The 18828-nt window shown below is 40.5% G+C and overlaps 2 protein-coding genes across 4 annotated transcripts; one reads left to right on the top strand and one right to left on the bottom strand.

Annotated features, from left to right (window-relative positions):
* Window positions 1–1666: 1666 nt before the first annotated feature.
* Window positions 1667–6935, top strand: LOC102228992 (arginase-1-like). The gene is made up of 9 exons (XM_014471647.2): window positions 1667–1723; window positions 1985–2212; window positions 2287–2359; window positions 4382–4556; window positions 5545–5704; window positions 5784–5878; window positions 5954–6058; window positions 6313–6449; window positions 6549–6935. Exons 1-9 carry the CDS (start codon window positions 1682–1684, stop codon window positions 6710–6712), a joined length of 1179 nt encoding a protein of 392 aa, XP_014327133.2. The 5' UTR covers window positions 1667–1681; the 3' UTR covers window positions 6713–6935.
* LOC102224850 (prolyl 4-hydroxylase subunit alpha-1-like) lies at window positions 6883–18822 on the bottom strand. 3 transcript variants are annotated; one of them, XM_014471650.2, is made up of 15 exons: window positions 17733–18822; window positions 16885–16971; window positions 16707–16803; window positions 16414–16565; window positions 15409–15546; window positions 15065–15319; window positions 14084–14274; window positions 13829–14005; window positions 13525–13595; window positions 11758–11857; window positions 11572–11625; window positions 10467–10532; window positions 10300–10368; window positions 10123–10219; window positions 6883–9622 (listed from the first exon to the last, which is right to left on the bottom strand). In XM_014471650.2, the coding sequence occupies exons 2-15, from the start codon at window positions 16967–16969 to the stop codon at window positions 9552–9554; spliced, it is 1623 nt and encodes a 540-aa protein (XP_014327136.1). In that variant the 5' UTR covers window positions 16970–16971; window positions 17733–18822; the 3' UTR covers window positions 6883–9551. The 3 variants fall into 3 exon arrangements, with proteins under 3 accessions (XP_014327136.1, XP_023197123.1, XP_023197122.1); XM_023341355.1 differs by lacking the exon at window positions 13525–13595 and adding an exon at window positions 13113–13183; XM_023341354.1 differs by having other exon boundaries at window positions 17998–18822.
* Between the last annotated feature and the right edge of the window lie 6 nt (window positions 18823–18828).

The raw sequence follows: 18828 nt of genomic DNA, 5'->3' as shown, positions 1-18828 counted from the left end.
TTTTCATGACTCAGGCTGCTGACGGAGCCAGCTGGATCCACACAAGCCAGTGGACAGAAGTTCCTGATCTAGTAGATGACCTCCAACCCGAACGTCAACCAACCTGATTACAGCAAGAGAGTGGGTAGTAAAAACTTCATTCCAACGGTGTGTTCAAGTGCTAGAAACCTCTGACACCAAAGAAAGAAGACATGCGGAAAAGATCCCTTTCAACCCCTGCCAGATCCCAAGAAGAATTGTCGGCAGGAGCTAATGTACAAGGCCTGCTCAAGCTTCATCAGCATCATCTTCCTTCAATGAGGGTTGTGGTTGCTGCTGCCACTGCTCCTGCCAGAGACATGCTCCAATTTCCATGAAACAGACACGTGCATTTCTGAGAATGGAAAACAAATTGTCAGTTGCTTTCTTCCATGGTTTTAAGCGCTGTCCTGGTCACCTAAAAAAAAAAAAAGCTATCTATGCTGGCTTATTATGATGACTGATCTTCAACTTGTAATGACTTACTCTGTCTGACTCTTCGTGCAGCACATACAATTGCGTATTGACATTTTCATGTATTATCACAATTTCCATTATCTTTTGTGTGATTAATATAAACAATGTTTATTATAATCAAAAGAAGGGAATGGAATGGAAAATGTTATAATGTGCTCCTCACCACTCTTCTGCTTTAGGTATTTCTGCATTGTCTTATCATGAGATTGGTCAAGCTGCTCTCAAGACTTATGCAGTGTCATATAACAGCAGGGGAGAACTCCTCGATCCTGGAGACTATCTAAGTGTTACTTCCCCAAAGTAGAACTTATCTGCCCTCTTTAGCATGAAAAAACAACCCCCTATCTTTAACAATAGACAAATGGCAAGACCATCTGTGTTGGGCTCCACAGAGTCCCTGGTACATAACAATCAGGGATTCACACCTATAGTCCATTCAAGTCTCTCTTCTGTGATCAGAACCTATAAAAGAAAGCCAGATCCACTGTTAGAGTAGACTTGATAGACTCCTTTGACTCTGTATTTCTGTTCTCACCTTGCAAGGTTTTAATACATTTCTTATTTTCTTCTCATCCACACTCTTGTAAAAGTAATTTTTTCCACAACACTGGCTAAAAAAAAAACCATTGATCACTTCTCAAATCCAGTTTAAACCCATGCTGGCTGCAACCTGAAGCTATTTTACGACAACTTTTTATTTCTAATATACAACGTACGTACAAGGTTTCCGTAGCCATGATGTATGAATTAAACTGAGATTTTATCATCCTCTGAATTCAGATTACACTTCAACAATTTAAGGATTTTAATTCATAATTCATATCATACTTTGTCCTTGGTTTTGCTCATCTGTTTTCTGATGATGAATTTCAGATCTTTTTGTGATGCCATATGATCGAAAACTGTAATAGTTTATCGTGGAAATAAGCTACCCTAATAACTTGGAAAATGAGTTCGTAGTCAGCAAACTGGATAAATTCATGCTTAGAATAGTTTGAAAAAAATTGGGTATGAAATTTAACAAGAGTGTGACATCTGTGCCACAAACTATCTTTGTCATATTATATTCGCAGTAACACAGTTTGCGTTCTTAGCAGCAAACGTTACTGACGTATAATTCTCCGGTAACCTTGTCAACAAGAGTCTCTAGGCAGTTAGGAGAAAGTTAACGGTTCATGAACGCTCAATGTACTTTATACGCTTTGTACCTGTGGAAACTTTCGTCCTTGTAAGTGTTTGGAAGATACTTAGGTGTGTGCGTGTTTTCTTCTTTGGTGGACAAATGTGGAGCAGTGTAGCATGAAAAGGAATGTAATGTATTTTTTCTTAATATTTCATCTTCATAAACGTTTTGAGTGTACCATTAAAGTGTGCGCGTGTTAGCTAGTAATGTATTTTCCCTTCTGACGCCTCAAAAGCTAAATTTTATTTAAACGCAACGACGTCTAGGACGTCAGTTAACTAAATGAGATTGTGACGCGCCTGTTAGGTCAGAGCGGTCAAGCCCCTGGAGTCTCCTCCTGCCCCTGTGACGTCACACAGAGTTTATGAGCGGCTCGCGGGCTTCCGCAGCCACCATCCGTCTGTCGGCATGAAAGGCGCGCGCACCCTGCAGCAGCTCTCGCTAACCGTGAAGCGGAGCCTTCATCATCATCCTCCTCCTCCTCCTCTGCAGCACTCCGTGGGAATAATCGGAGCACCTTTCTCCAAGGGCCAGGTGAGAGCGTGTGCATCGGACGTGTGTGTGTGTGTGTGTGTGTGTCTGTTGACCAATGCGTGCGTGTGTTGCAGCCCAAGGATGGAGTGGAGTGCGCACCGAACAAGTTACGAGCAGCGGGACTCCTGGAGCGGCTACAGCAACAGGGTGAGAACTTTAAATAATTGAAAAATTAAGTGCTAAAAAGCTCAATTATTATATTTGTTTCTCGCTAATTACCTAAAGATTCGCAAAACATTCGATTAATATGAGATTCAAACAACAACAACAACAAAACACACCACTAAGCATGACAGCAGGCGATTAAATCTTGACAGTAACTTCAATTTATGTTTAACTTCCAGGAGGTAAATATTTACACAAACTTAATAAGTTTATGAATTCTTCCAAGTCACAGAATTAATGTTTCTTGGTTGGAAATAATAATAAAAAAAATACAATAAAAACAAGGATTTAGACGGAAAACGTCTATATCTTTGTTATCAATTAATTTGATTTAAAATTTTTTTACTTATTGCACTTTTTGTCATTTTTACTTCTTTTTTTTTTTTTTACTATTTAATTGTACTTTTATTGATGGTCATTTTCCTCTCTCCTCCTGTTAGGTCCTTGTGTTATGCGTTTCTAAAACTTCTCTTACTGTTATTAATGTAAACATGTAAATATGACAGCCTTGGCCTCCTGTCTGGTTAAACGTCTCTGTGAGGTTCAGTTCTGCTGTAACCACCTGCTGAGCTCAGGTTCAAGGTGAAATCAATCTGAAACTCCAGGAAAGTGAGTTCACTGTCCTTAGTGCTGACGGCGACATGGGTTGTCCTGTTTATATTCCCGTTATGGACAAACAGAAGGCACCAGCACAATATATATATATTTTTTTTTTCAGATGACTTGTCCCCAGACTTTTGTTTCACAATTTTTCTCATACACAAAAATGTTTTCCAAGGGAAAAAAACAAAAACACTCATCCATCTGAAAGTTGATAAGTTGCCTGTTAAAAAAACACCTTTTTGCAAGAAATCAACTACGGTCTGTTTAACTCTGAATAGGGTTAGTCAGTATAAAGAAAGGTTTGGTAATTATTGTGTTGGTTTTATATTATAAATATGTTTTTTTTATTATTATAATAGCAATTGCAGTGTATTATAAAGAAAAATTTAATTCATAATTCTTGCAGATGGCAGAGGTTTTTACTGTTATTGTCATTTCACTTTCCCATGTTTATGGAAAAGGATTAGAAAAGAAAAATAAATATTTCTAAAAAAAAAAAATTGGGGGCGGGGGGATTTCTGAGATTAAATTCAGAATCCTTTTTTTTTTTGTCAGTGATCTTCTTCCATACAAGTTTGTTCAATGTTCATCAATAAATATCATTATATTCTAATATATGAATACATCAAATGAGTGTGTGCTTTGTAGCAAGATAATTTTACAACTAAACTATTTAATAATTGTACGTTCTGTGACAGTCGGGCTCTGATTATATGCAACAACATAAATATTGTGATGCAATTACAAGTCAGATTTATGGGGTTCCATTAGATTCAGTACAAATGTAAAACATTTGAGTCCAAAATTTGAAGTTAGAGCTACAGTTTGGGTATCAAGGATATTAGCAAGTTATTAACTGGTAAAAAAAAAAAAAAATCCTCCAAGCTTCCGGTTAGTCTGCTGGAACATTTCAAACTCTGACCTCCATTCTCCAGTAAAATACTGAGAAACAGATGAATGTACAGTTTCACGTCAGTCAGTGAATGCATCACTGTTTAAAGTTAATGATTTCCCAGGTTCCTGTACCGAACCACGTGTAGCCTTTGATTTAAATTGTTTCTTCTGCTGATACTCATCCTGTTCTGAGGAGCTGAAGAGGTCCTTTGTGAGGGGATGTTGAAACTGAAACCAAAAGACCTCCAGCTAGGACACCGAGGCCTGAACAGACGTGTCCTCAGAGAGACATGTCCTCATACAATGTGTCCTCAGATGTTCAGTGTGACCGTCTAATGATGACGCATTTCATACTGTTTATCCTCTGTTTACAGGAAACAGGCCTGTGCTAATGTTTGCACAAAAGGAAACTGTTCTGAGAAGCAAATGCTCAACGTCACATGAATTTGCAGAACACTTGATTCCTTCAGGTAACAAGAGAACCCAATGTTGACTCTGTGTGCTTAGGCTGTGCCGTGAAGGATTACGGGAACCTGACGTTTGAGAACGTCGCACTTGACGAGCCGGTCAAAGGGTCAAAAAGTGTCCGGACGGTGGGAAGCGCCAACCAGAGGCTGTCGGAGGCGGTGAAGGCATTGAAGAGGGATGGGCACACCGCCGTGATGCTTGGAGGAGACCACAGGTCAGCTCATAGAAACGATCAACATCAGAACCACATCAGAACGCAGCTAGTGGCGTAGAAAATGTTCATAGAATCCAGGCCAAAGGGAACATTTAATTTCCCTTTGGAATCAGTATTCTTCAAACCGGGCCGATGACCCTCACTTTGCCCCCGTCTTGGGACTGCCACTGAACGTAACACCTTTGTACGATACAAGTTTAGAACTCAAGTCAGTTTGCAGGAGTGTATAGAAGTGAAAGCATGGATGAATGTTGCTAAAAAATAAACTGATTACTCAAATATTTACAGTTTAAAAGTTCCTGTCTATGGGTTGGAGCCATTTTCAGTTTAGTTGTTCGTTTAATGCAAACCTATCACGGGATATCCAGAAATATTAGATCAAAAATTGGGCTAATTTGAAACACTTTATTGAAAACAATATCTCTCTCCAGACTAAGAACAAGCGACAAAGGAGTTAACTGTGAAATATACCATTTAATAAGGCTTTTTAATGACATTTATGTATCAAATCTCAATCAGTCCATTAAAACATTGTCTTATCAGTCTTAAATCTATCAATAATCAAACCAAAGGGTCAGCCTTTGTTATCCAGTGGAAAGAAATTAGATTTGTATATTGTAAACCTTATTTGGAAAATGGTAGTGTTGACACTTTATGTAAAATTAATTATTGTATGATCTAGTGTTTATTAGTGAGTAGTTCCAAATGATTATGCAAACTAATCAATGGTAGATACAACACACCTTAAGAGTTAATGTGTGTTTTCATCTTCATGCATCAGGACTTAGTCTACAGTACCTTAGATATATCAGTTTGATGGTGAAACTTACTGTGGAAACAAAACGCACACATGCAATTAAAGCAGGTATCTTGATACTATTAATAGTAATTTTATTATAATATGTTGTTTCTCTTGAAAGAAAATATAAATGGCTTTGAAGGATTGATTTGATCCCGTTGGGTTGTCAAAACTGTTTTCCGTCCTCAGTCTCGCCATTGGCTCCATCCACGGTCACACCGCAGCCGTCGGCCCAGTAAGCGTTGTTTGGGTGGACGCTCACGCCGACATCCACACGCCGCTGACCTCAAACACAGGAAACATTCATGGGCAGCCCATGTCGTACCTCCTATACGAGTTGCAGTCGAAGGTGAGCGCACCCCTTCCCGTCCATCCGAAATCACACCAACAACACAGAATGCATCAGATGTTCTTATTCTTCACCTCAGGTCCCCCCGTTACCAAACTTTTCCTGGATGAAGCCCTGTCTGTCGTCCCGGGATCTCGTCTACATCGGCCTGAGAGACGTGGATCCGGAGGAGCAGTGAGTCCGGCTGGCAGAAGGTCAGGAATTTAACCTTAAACACGTCTCTAAAACCTCAAGTCTTTCCTTCTACAGCTACATCATGAAGTTGCTGGCGGTGAAGGCGTTCTCCATGACACAGGTGGATCAGCTGGGCGTGGCTAAAGTTATGGAGGAGACGTGCGATTACCTGTGGGACAGGTGAGTCTCACCTGGTGGACTTTCAGGCTCAGATCAGTGTCACCTGCAGGAATTGTCTGCAGATTTCTGTCCGGGAAGGAGTAGGATACCAAAACTACAGCACCATGTGGTACCGTCGGATAGTAACAGGATGTTTCTGTTCTGCAAACTAAAGAACTAAGAACAACAGGAGACAACTGAGAAGGTTAGGTGACCCCATCCATAATTTCAAAAACTGTTTTAATTTGTTTTTTCTCTGGATTTTATGTTTGAAGATCTAAGAAACCGATCCACCTGAGCTACGACATTGACGCCATCGACCCCTCCGTTACCCCAGCAACAGGAACACCTGCGGTAGGAGGGCTCACCTACAGAGAGGGGATTTACATCACAGAGTACCTCTGTCAGACAGGTACAAGCGATGTTTGCTGCCACCTATAGGCAGCAACAGTAACTCCTCACATTAGTCCCTGTTGCATCATATTACCTAACAGAACCGGTCCGTCCTCAGGTCTGCTCTCGGCTGTGGACATGGTGGAGGTGAACCCTCTGAGGGGACGAACAGAGGACGACGTCCACTCTACCGTCAGCACGGCGGTCGACCTGCTGCTCGGATGTTTCGGACGTCGCCGGGAAGGAAACCATCTACCGGATTATTCCCTGCCAGAGCCGTAACAAAAACAATTCCTGTCTGTCTGTCAGGAGCCTGAACGCATCACACTGAGAAATACTTCACTATGAATTTAACTGCTGCTATGAGGCCTCGAGGTGGTCATCTTCCAGTTTTAAGAACTAAATCAGTTCGCTGAACTTAAAAATGCACAAATGATGGCACATGTATAAACTTTTAATTATGTATTGTTGATTTATTGTTTTATCTATAAAAGGAGAAAAAAAGTCCTGTGTCGTCTTGTAACCGATTTTTCAACTCCAAAACGTTTTTGAAGCAAGAAAGAGAAACATTTGGTACAAGAACACTAAAATGTGTGTTAAAGTATTTAACATAAAAGCACAACCCAAAACCAAAAAATCTGCTTACTGACACAGAAAACCAACAAATATGAGACCTCAGAAAATACACCAAAGGGATGCAAAGGTTACCACAAAAAGAAAAAAAAAACAGAAGTAATTACAAGAGTTTTTGAGCTTACAAAAAAAGCTCAAAACATGCTTTAAAAACATGGAAAGAAACACTTTAATATATTTTATCAGGATTTTATGTGGTAAACCAGCACAGAATACTGACAGACCAGGCAAGGAGAACATTAAACAGACAACCAGACCTACTATAGAGTAGATTAAATCATAGTAGACATTATTTCTATCTATGCATACATGGCTTTACCTGCAACAAATGAGATGAAGCCTCCTATCTGTGTTTCTGCAGAAATGTATACTTTATTTTCATCACTTCATGCTGAACATTATCATTACGTTATCGACATCATCTTTATATCACAGTTCTCTCATAGATACACAAAAAGGATCACAGATTTTTCTTGTAAAATCACTTGGATGATAAAAAATATAAAATAAAATCATAACAAGCACTTACACACACTTGATCTGTAGTTGCCTCACAGGGTTAACTTGGTGTATTCTGGTATTAAAGTTCCCATAAAACAACCAGTATGGCAAGTTTGCTAATAGTGCTATCTTTTACAAAGGAAAATTAAGGCCTTTAAAATGTCTTAAATTCATTTTTAAAAAAGAAGTAAGCCTTAAATACATGAATCAAATGTCTTAAATGCTGTCTTAGCAGGACTATTTATTTCCTATATTCCATATTTTTTTTGCTGGGCCATTAAGGCTACTGGTAACTCACTGCTAGCATAACCCTTTCTAGCTAGCTAGCTATATATAGTAATTTATTGGCAGTTGGCTGGACGAAATTTGGATATTTCTGAGGAGCTATAGGACTTAAATTTCCTTCTAAATGGTCTTAAATTTGAACTACTGAAAGAAAGCCTGAATAGTAAATGGGCCAGTCAGAAGCAAAGGATGCTTAATATATAGACCAAATCAGGAATGTTTTCACTCAAACTGACCTAATAAGTAATAATATAGAAAGATAAAAATCAAACAGGGTCATTTGAAATGATGTTGAAAAAAACAAACATTTTCAGAGTGCCAAAAATTGGAATTCTTACATTTCTTTTCGTTAGATCATACAACATCAGCACCGTATCTTTAGTGTAATCAGAACTCAAGTGATAAGGTTGTTTTTTTTATCTGTTCCTGCAGAGTCACTGACCTGCAGGCTGAACTGGTGGAAAACAGGAGCGTCACTGGTCATAATGGGTGGGTAAATGTGGGGGAAATGTTTTTCACTGACTGGCGCACTAACATGATTCAAAACTTCTTTAGATCTCAAACATCCTAAGTAAAGCACCAGAAGATGAGATACAGTCAGAAACAGCCAATTAACACACACCAACATTATAAATACCGATCTATAAAACCCCTAATAAAATTCCTATTGGTTGTTTTAAAGTTTACTATTTATTCAATGAGGAGTGTGCAAATTGTTGGTGAGCAGTGGGCGGAGCTTAACCCATTCACTGCTCTGACTCTGCCCGTTGCATTATTTAGTTTTTTCATCAAAAACAATAACTAAAATGTCTGAGGTAAGCACATCATCAATGAGCTGAGAGGTTCTGCACTTACTCTGGAGTGGTTGTCAAGGTAACAGTCACAGAAGTTGAGGAGTTAAAGGAGTAACAGGAGGCAAACGAGTGTTTCTGTCTGGAGTTAGTGATTCATTCAGTGTCTGACGTAGAGAGCAAAGAACGCCGAGCAGGAACCCTCAATGTTTTGCCTCTGGAGTCACAAATACAGGAGTCGCCCCCTGCTGTCCGTTAGATAGAAGGTGCCCTCGGAAATTCCAAATGTTTTCTTTTTTATCCCAAATGGAGCAATTTTGTGTCCAACTATCTATCAGCTCTGAGCAGACGGGATATTATTTTACTTGCTCTGGCATTAAAGGGTCAGTGTGTCTCAATTACTGACATCTGGTGGTCAAGGTGAGAATAGCACCCATGTCCAACATCGACTACCTGCTATCAGGGAAGTTGAACGAGTTCCCACACTAAATTCCCACGAGGCTGATCCATGATAATGTTCTTAAGTTAATTACAACCCTTAATACACTTTAACTAGCATTAGTAGTGCCCTGTGACACAAGTAAAAAAAAAAAAAAAACATTCAGCAACTTGATTCATTTAACAAAGCATCTTGTGCCAAAACATTTTCGTATTGACTAAATTAATTTTAACGCATGTTTGAATTGGACTGGATTGATTTAATGACAGGAGAGCGCTTGGCGTTCTTTGTTCCAGACACACCTGAGGACCAGCTGAAACCTGAACATGCAATTAAGGCAGCAGCTCCCTGATCTATTCACACACACATACACACACACACTGGATAAAGTAAAAAGCATCAGATCAGAGGAGAAGCGTTCCGTTTCTCAGTAAGAGCCAGAAGAACGGGATGAGGAGAAGATAAACGAGCGTCAGTCGGTCCAGTGAAGGTCGCAGCGCCTTCTGAACTCCTGTCCCCGTTCGTGCATCCATTTGTTGGAAACTGCAGGAGAAAGTTTGCCTGAGCGTGTGGACGTTTATTCAGACAGACATCATTCCGCTAATGTCGAAAAAAACACAGTTCTCCATGTGCTGCGTTTCCATTTTTTTTTTAGAAACGCAATTAAAATCACGCGTGACTAAGTTAGTTCACACCACAAGTAATTAAAAAACATGCCGCGCCATTATCCTCCTACCATTTTCTGTCATCTTCTTCGTCTTTTCCGCCAGTAGTAACATCCAGTTGTTGATCATATGACTCGTGATGTGAAAATAGTGTTTCAATTGCAGTTTTACCAAAGAACCACCTCATTCTAGCTCAAAAATTATTTAGCGAAAAAAGTTCTTTTGAAAAGGCATGTAAAAAACCGCAAACGTATTTATTCGAAAATAAATACGAATCTATTTTCATAATTCCAATTTGAGCAATTATGTGGACAACTGAAACGTAGCTGGGGAAAAAAAACAAAAAAAAAACGTTTTCGGGGATGAGGCAGAACTCACCCCACTTGTTTCCCAGCAGTACCGGGCAGGCGGCGTGTCGGGTCCTGTAGTCCCCCTCTCCACTGGGATACAGGTTGAACCAAAACACCGCCGAGCCCTGCAGCGGCACGGTCACACGACCCAGCAGGTCAAGGCGAAGAAATGTACGATTAACCAGCAGATGGCGTATCAACTCACCTTTTTCGGTTGAACAGCAGCACCGATGTCGGTGAAGACAGTGGCGCCCCCTGCCTGCACGTCGCTCATCTGCAGCGGGAAGGAGGAAGACGGTCAGCTGAGATTCTGAGAAGGTGAGGACTAAAACAGAAATGAGGGCTTCACGGAAAACCGAGCAGAGGACTGACGTAGAGCAGCCAGGTGGCGATCCGGTTCCCGGTTCCCAACTCCTCGAACGCGTCCGGCTCATCTTTCTGCAACACAGACATTGAACGTTGACACGGTCGGATCTCTACTGGCCAGTGACCTGCAGCCAAACAGGTGGGAATAAGTCGATATTTCTTAGTGGTCAAACAAACTAAGAAAGCTGAGCTGCTGCTAGCCACGAGCTGGGAGTTTCTGTTCACACGTACATCCACAGGTTGGCGATGAGAGAAAATATTTGCCAATTTTCTTTTTACTGAGCTCAGATTTTAAAGCAGCTTAGATGTTCACCCGTACTCAACAGTTTTCTATTAAATTTGTGATTCTTCTGAATAAATCAAGAGATTAAATAATGTCCTCTCAAAAGAAACATCAGTGAACCAACAGAAAACAAAACATATCCATTTGGATTAAAGTGTAAATGGCGTACAGTGCACCCAATGTTATGTTTTAAATATGTTGTTGTAATAATAATGATTATTATTAAAATGGGGAAAAAATGAATACTAAGAATGCATTCAAGCACTGACTAAATAAAATTAAAAAAATTAAATACAGTGATTCAATTTAATTATTTATTAAAATACAAAAATAAAAAATACTTAGACATTTAACGGTTCTTACAAATAGGGAAAAATACAAAAATAATAAATGATCATGTGTTTTTGCAATTGTATTATAATATTAAAAATTACAATAATGCCATTATTGATATTGAACTAAATATGCAAATTTAAAGAAAAAAAACCATCAAATTAGATTAAGTTGTGGTTAATTTAAAAAGAAAAAAATCAACAAGTATTACATCTGTTTGCAATTTGTATTGTTATTGTTTTTAATAAGAAGAAAACTTAAAAATCGGACTTCTTTCATTGTAACTTGTATTTATTTTCCACGATTCAACTTGAAACTCTGGAAGGTTGGCTAGATTTTGGAAATAGAAAGTTTTAATAATAATAAAAATAATCGATCTTGCAGACAAACAAAAACTGATCATTAAATAACTTCTGATTCTCCAGTTGTCAATGTTTAATTTCCAGCTGCCGTGGAAGAGTCCCTAAGAGGACAGAGAGGTCCACGTTTATTTACCCGTCCGAAGTCGAAATGCGGTTCATACTGCCCTCCTACTCCATAGTTGGCCACCTGCAGGAAACACACAACGAGCACACGGCTGTTTATGTCCCTGTGAAGTTCTGAAAACGGTCTGAAGGAAACACAAGAAGCTCTGAACGGATGATTCGGGTGTTTCTAAATCCGACAGGCGAGCCCCGCTACCTGCAGGTCCTCGGCCGTGCCGACGTCCAGCCCAGTGATGTCCTCGATCCTCCGGTTGATTTTATCCACGACGGGATGCTCGTATGCTCCGAGCCAGGCGCTGACAGACGGAAGACACAGAGACGGAGAGAGGTGAGTGTGGACGGAGCGTCTGGACGGTGATGAGGAGATAACGGCAAGCGGAGGCGTTAGCAGGGAAGGGATGGACGTGGATTAAAGGTGGGATGGCAGCACCCGACGGAGCCGAAGAGTCACACATTTCAAACGTCTGTTCATGTACAGACCATCAGTCGGGCGTTACATTATGACCACCTGTCAGTGGGGGCGGGGTGGGGGGGAGAGTCAGGTGAGCTTCCCAAATCTGATACACATTTTAGTGACAGAAAAGGTCCAAGTTCAGGCAAAAGAAATGAGAACATCATGGTTATAAGAAGGAAAGAGAAAAGTGGGGAAACTGACAGAATCACTACAGACTGGCCAATAAATTAATTCTATCTATTGATAAAAATTTTTGTTTTATAGATTAAATTCTTGGAATATCTGGATTTATTTTCTCTCCCCGATAGTACAGAGTGATGGTAACCAGCCCAGGGCGTCCATCTTTTTTGACAAGTGTGTTTTCACAGATTTTATTTATTTGGACTTTGAATTCAGGTGAACTCTATGATGGAATAGTAAAGCCAGGCTACAATTTTTTTATATATATTTTTGATTACGTGAATAAAGTCATGATATTTAAAAAAAATAATAAAATACAGTCGTTTATGAGGAACGTTGAGCATCTTGTTCAGCACTGGTTGTACAGATAAGGAAATACTTTACCTTTTGACACATCGGCATCAAATTGTTATTGTCTCTTTTGAAGAAAAACACATGGCCTGAGGTGGTCACGGTTGATAACTCGAAGATTTTTTCCCCTCAAAATTGTAACACTTTTCTGGTAAAATTGTGTATGTATTCTGTTAAGACTACGACTCTATTCTGTTAATTTAGTAGCCGAGCGCTTACTGAGCTTAGTACTGCGTCATACAATAGAGACGATGACTCTAGTACGAGCTGCTATTTTCTGTTTATAACTTCGTTTTTCAGAAAAGAAAGCAACGAGGAAAAAAACGATTAAAATTGGATCTGGTTCTGGAAAAAAATAAATAAATAAAATAAAAATCGGCGAGCCTCACTGAAAAAAAAAAATCTTCAGAGACGTCCACGAGGAGACAGGTCAGGTGGTCATAATGTTCTGGCTGCTCAGTATGGAGGGGTAAGTATGTGTTAACAGAGAAGTACGACGTTTGGATCAGCACCTCCTCCTGGTCTCTCTAGAACCCAGAGCTTCCCCAGTCTCTGGTTCTTCTTACCTCTTAGAGACTCTGTAATGAGCTGTGGTCAGTGTGCCTGTCTGAGGGTCATGCACCGTGGCCCGTCTGAGCTGATCCGGCCATCAGGTTGCATCATCACAGAGATGAAGACAGAGGAAAAAGATGGCAACAGAGACAAGGACAGAGACAGGAAGAGGCAGATCACTACCCGCCGCTCGGCTTCCTTCTTGGCAGGAGCTAAACTCTAACCTAGCCGGAAGCGGTCGAAACGCCTGAACCAGCTAAAAACGACAAACATCCACTCCCTGATGTGGATTTCTTCTTCTTTTTTTGGGGTGATGGGGGGGGGGGGTACTCTGACTGTAGGTCACAGTGAGAGGAACCTTCTGAGTTTTGACATCAGCCAGGACAGCAGGAAGGAAGGCGACACAGAGAGAAGGACGTCCGTTACCTCTTACTGATGCGGTACTGGGCCGTTTCCAGGACGCCGGTGGTGGGGTTGGAGATGGTGGCTCGTCGGAGCTGTGAAGCCAACCGGCCCAGAGTTACAGGGAGACACAGACCCACTCCCTGCTTCTCTGAGTAATCTGCCTGTAAAAACCTGCTAGTCTGTCTGGCGTTTGTTTTTACCAAACAAGGATCTACAGTATTCATAATCCTTGATTTTTTTTTTTTACATTCTGTCCCCTGGAATGCGTTTGGATTCAAGTTGGAACAAACAGACGGGCGGTGTAAATCAGTAAGCATCTTCTCACCCTGGGTTTGGCCAGCTCCTTCACCTTCTCCATGTCTCTGTCCGACACGATGTCGTGGTAACGGACGATGTGAGGGCTGTCCCACTCGTCCTCCTGCTTTAGCGGTCCTATTACGAACCTGGGGTGCCGGCCGTTGTCGTAGTAGCGACAGAAGAGGCGGCTCTGCCTGCGGGGAGTCTGACGGGAAGAAGGGAGGAAGTGAAAGGAATCCTCGCTGTCGACACGAAGGAGAGCGTCGAGTTTCGGTCGGCTCACCATCCGGACGCCTTCGCCCCGACACAGCTTCTCGTACTGCTTCCTCTCTGGCAGGTAGTCGTCACGGCGACCTCGGTTCTCCTTCCACATCCTCCGCTCCTCGTCGTTGTCGTCGACCTCCAGCTTCTTCTGTTTGGACAGCTGGTACTCAAAGTACTTCAGGTTCCCGTTGGCCCGCTGGTGTGACGGGTCTAACGGGACAGAACCAGAATTTTAGCGCCAGCCTTTATGCATTTTGCAAAACATAAATAACCAGTTTAAATCTATTACACACCGTAATAAATAATTATACCGTGCTTCCTTTAGTTATTATCTTAAATATATTAGGTTTTACATGTTTTTGCTTACTTTATATGACTTTAATGTCTTTCTTATCAATATGTAAAGCAAACACATTTTTAAAACTAAGACTAAAACCAAGACTTTATTAAGGAATTAGTTATTCAATAAATATCATGTTATACTAATGAAATTAATAAATTTTTAACTATAGCTATTTTATTAATACTCTACATGTAAAAACAAAATTTTTTAAAGGGCAGTATTATGTAAAACTGACTTTTCTGAGCTTCACATTTTGTTATAATGTTAATAGAGGAGGGCTGTTGTGTTGACTTCCTGAAGGCGGAGTTTCAGAAAGACCTGGAGTTTTTAAAGAGACAGATCCCCAATTTCAGGGCATTAAATTCCTGAAGTCAAATTTATTTTAAGTCATATTTAATAAATATGGCATTTTTCATAACAACTGACGCCAACATATTTGCCTGATTGTGCTATAAAATGGCAATATGTACCTGGAAAAGACAAAATACTGCCCCTTTAATATATGTGTGAAATAAATCACATTTTTAATATTAGAAATGATTAACAGACATTTTTGAGTAAAAAGTGCAGATTTCATATCTTTCATATCAGATTTCTGATTAATTTTATCCGCATTATGTAACCTTAAAGCTGGCAGCAGTTCTGGTGCTAACCAACCGAGTTCTAGAAGTTTCTTGGTGAACGCAAGCGCTCTCTCCAGCTCCCCCTGCTGGTAGACGGAGTAGCTCAGGTAGTCCAGGATGGCGATGGCGTCCACGACGCTGGACTCCTCCCCCTGCTCCAGCTGCTTTAAGGCCTGGGCCATCCACAGCTCCGTGTGGTAATAATCCACGTCGGAATACGCCACCTTTCCCAGGTCGTAGCAGTCTTCCACGGTCAGGACGCTGCTCGTCGTGGCCACCGAAGACGAGCCTGAGATACAGGAAACCAGAGAGCCGCCATCACCACAAAGCTGCGAACGAGTCACCGGTTTTTCCAGCTGTGACCCGAAATCAGCTGACCCGTCAGCCGTCCGCTGGAGATGGTCTCCGTGTCCAGTTTGTAGGTGTCCTGGAGCCTCATCAGAGCTTTCGCCGCTCCGGTCTGGTCGTCGTCGTTGGGGAAGTGTTGCCTCTGGATGGTGAGGTTGGAGACAAACGCTGGAAGAAAAGTAACAGAAAAGTAGCTAAAGCTCTTTTTCTTTATCCATTATAGCCAACACTGAACAAAATACTGAATTAAAGAAGAATTAAGACTGAACGACATGAGTAAAAATAGATTAGATACACAAAGAGACTTGAGGGGAACATAATTAAAAATAAAATTAATATCTTATACAGGATTAAAATCCAAAGCAAAATTGGGCTGAAACAATTATTCAGGATTAATCGATCAACTAATTTAGTAACCTATTAACCATTACCTGGAGTGCATACAGACTCAAAATGGGCCATTTGCTGAAAGAATAACACACTCACAGCTGTAATTAAGTCAAAACCGTACACAAATATAAACATTTTTGCATTTAACATGAAAAAAAAAACTATCTGTAAATATGTTTGACCCAGAACTCCTCAAGTGGCAGAGTTTTAGCTTCACCTGATTCAATTTCGGTAAAATAATCTCCTATTAAACATGTTTTACTATCCAATTATTAATTTGTTAATCCCAAAAAATAATCGACAGCTCAACCGTACGCTGTAGTGGTGTTAAGTCGAGCAGAACGGGCTGTGCTATAAATGGAATACGTTACTGCACTACAATACACAGTAGAAAATAAAATAAGATGTTTATTTTCTTATTTAAAACAGGAATTGAATTATTTATTAGCATTTTTGATACTGTATAAAAAGGCCTAATTGATTGAATGACAAATTTGATGACTTTTTCATTGCCAATTCTTTTTTTATTGGATTAATCGTCAAAGTAATCCAAAGAATAATCGATTACTCAAAGTTTGCAGGACAATAATGTTGTGTTCAAGGGAAGACGGAGAGGAAAGTGTGTGTGTGTGTGTGTGTGTTCACCATCCGACACGTCAGTCAGCACCAGGCTCTCTAGCTCCGCCCACTCCGTGTTGAGCCTCTTTATCAGTTTGAAGGCGTTCACCGGGTGACCCAGGAAACCCTCGGGATCCTGAGAACCGGCAGTCGAGAGCGCGTCCAGCCTGTCCGCCCACCTGAAGGCACACACAAACACACACTGGCGAATGAGACGTATGGAGTCGTGGCTTTCCCAGAATGGCTTACTTCACATTCCAACAACGCTAGAGGTAAAACAAAAAGAACTGTGAGCCGTACATCTCGGACAGAAACCTCACCGCTTGATTCGCTGCAGTTTGTCCTCCTCTGCTCTGACGTAGTCCTTCAGCGAAGACACCAGGTCCCTCTCCACGAACAGAAGGTCCGTCATGTGTCCTGAGGGAAAAAACCAAAACAAAACACAGTTAACTTGTGGAGAAAGACACAGCTGGACCTTTTGAGGAAGGAGGAACTCACCGATGGAAGTGAAGAAGTCACTGTGAGCCGAGACGGAAGTGAAGAGGAGCAAGAGGACCGTGCAGCAGTGACGGAGCTTCGCCATGTCTGCAGATAATGCACAGGAACTAGTTAGAACGAACTCGGGGTTGGGAGTTGGATCCAGGTTCTGCCTCAGGATGAGGGTTCAGCTAAAGAAGACAAACTACATCCAGAACGACTGAAACAAAAAGTCTGTCTGGTAGCTTTGACAAACCAGTACAGAAAGTTTACTTGAGTCTTTTTGAAAGTTTTAAATAAAGTGATTAAATTCAATACTTTAAGGTCTTGCATAACCCCATAATTAATATTTCAGTTGTAATTCTCATACTGGATACAGTTTTTCCTTCCACTTAACTTTCCATGATTATGCTTGGATACGGCGCTTTTTCTCCCAATGTTGCAACATGCCCAATTTGAAGAGGATCTCAAAGACAAATGTTAAGTAATCAGTCTTGTCAATTATTATGCAGACTGTGAAATATTTTAAATAATTTTTATTGTTCTAATGTAATCTAAAAAATTTTGGAAAAAAAACAAAACAAAAAACCCCTAATATTTTGTTAGCTTTAAGCCACAATAATCACAATATTTGGAAATTAACCCTCGAAATATTTATCAATTTGTGGGGATAAATCATTATATTATACGTGTTCTACTATTTAATAGATCCAAAACAAATAAAACCATCAACAGGACAATTTTTTTTTAAACTTATGTTCAGTTTCTCCGTCTCTGAGCTGCAGATTAAACATTGCTTGGGTTCTGGTTTCACTTCCAGTCCTCTTTGGACCTCACCTGAACCTGACTCACCTGTCCAGAACTCTCACCTGAACAGGAAGTTTGAGAAACTGCACATCTAAACGGGACCGAAACGGCTGGTGTTTCTGAGCAGGAAAGAACGTTCTGGATTCTGAACCAGTCAGTCTGCTCCAGTTCCAAATGCTGTTCAGAACCGGTTCGAAGCCGCCCGGTTCGGCTCTATGGCAACGGCTAACTCGTGCTGTTTGGACCGTGAATCGGAAAATGCGGAGCGAATGAAACTAACTAAATCCCAGAGATTTTCTCAGGACGTCCAGCTGACTGGAAACGAACCTCATCCTGTTCTTCCTTTCCACACAGCGGTAAACCCAGAGTTCTACCGCCACCTGGTGGACTGGAGCTGCCTCTGCTCCTTCCTCTGTGGGAATCCCCAGCTGTTCCTGCCTCAAAGACAAACTGACGGACTTATTTATGAACTTTAGACACACCGGGTTACTTCTTGCTATCACTATTCGGGTAGAAATATTTAGAGTTTCAGTTCAAACACCCCCACGGCACCGTTTCTATCGTTACCGTAAGCTAATGTTTCCCCTGAGTAAATATCCAGCATTTAAATGGACCCGAATACACATTTCAGGTATGGCATATTAAGTTTCACCAAATGGCTGGTTTTATTTTAGATGATTTTATCAGAACAACGCGGCAGAAGTGAACCATGATAGCTACATTACATTTCAAGGTGTAATATGGAGAAGTGCCACAGCTAACAGAAAACTGGGGATACTCTGCAAAATAAAAGTAAAATTGTTCAGATAAATTTAGAATAAATTTTGTTCACATCTTTTTAATGCTTTAAGTGTAATCATTAAATTTTCTAATAACTATTTTCTGTTCTAATTTGTTTTATGTTTTTGCTAAGCCAAGCAGTTTTCTCTCCTTTTACAGATCCTTTCAGATTTATTTTTCTCCTCGTTTCACCCGAGCTTGCAAAAGAGATGCAGTTGTAAGCACAGTGAAAAGTGGTGGTAAAATATTGTTCTTTTTACTTAATTATTTAGCTTTTTTTTTGTATTAGTTTTTCCACATAAAATTCCAATAAAATACATATATAATAGTCCCCCGATCACTTTTATGAACAATGCATTGAATTGAGCTGCCAGGTTA

This window comes from Xiphophorus maculatus, chromosome 10, assembly GCF_002775205.1.
Source record: "Xiphophorus maculatus strain JP 163 A chromosome 10, X_maculatus-5.0-male, whole genome shotgun sequence".
NCBI classification, from domain to species: domain Eukaryota; kingdom Metazoa; phylum Chordata; class Actinopteri; order Cyprinodontiformes; family Poeciliidae; genus Xiphophorus; species Xiphophorus maculatus.
The sequence above is the reverse complement of the archived record's forward strand: the minus strand, read 5'-3'. Positions and strand labels throughout refer to the sequence as shown.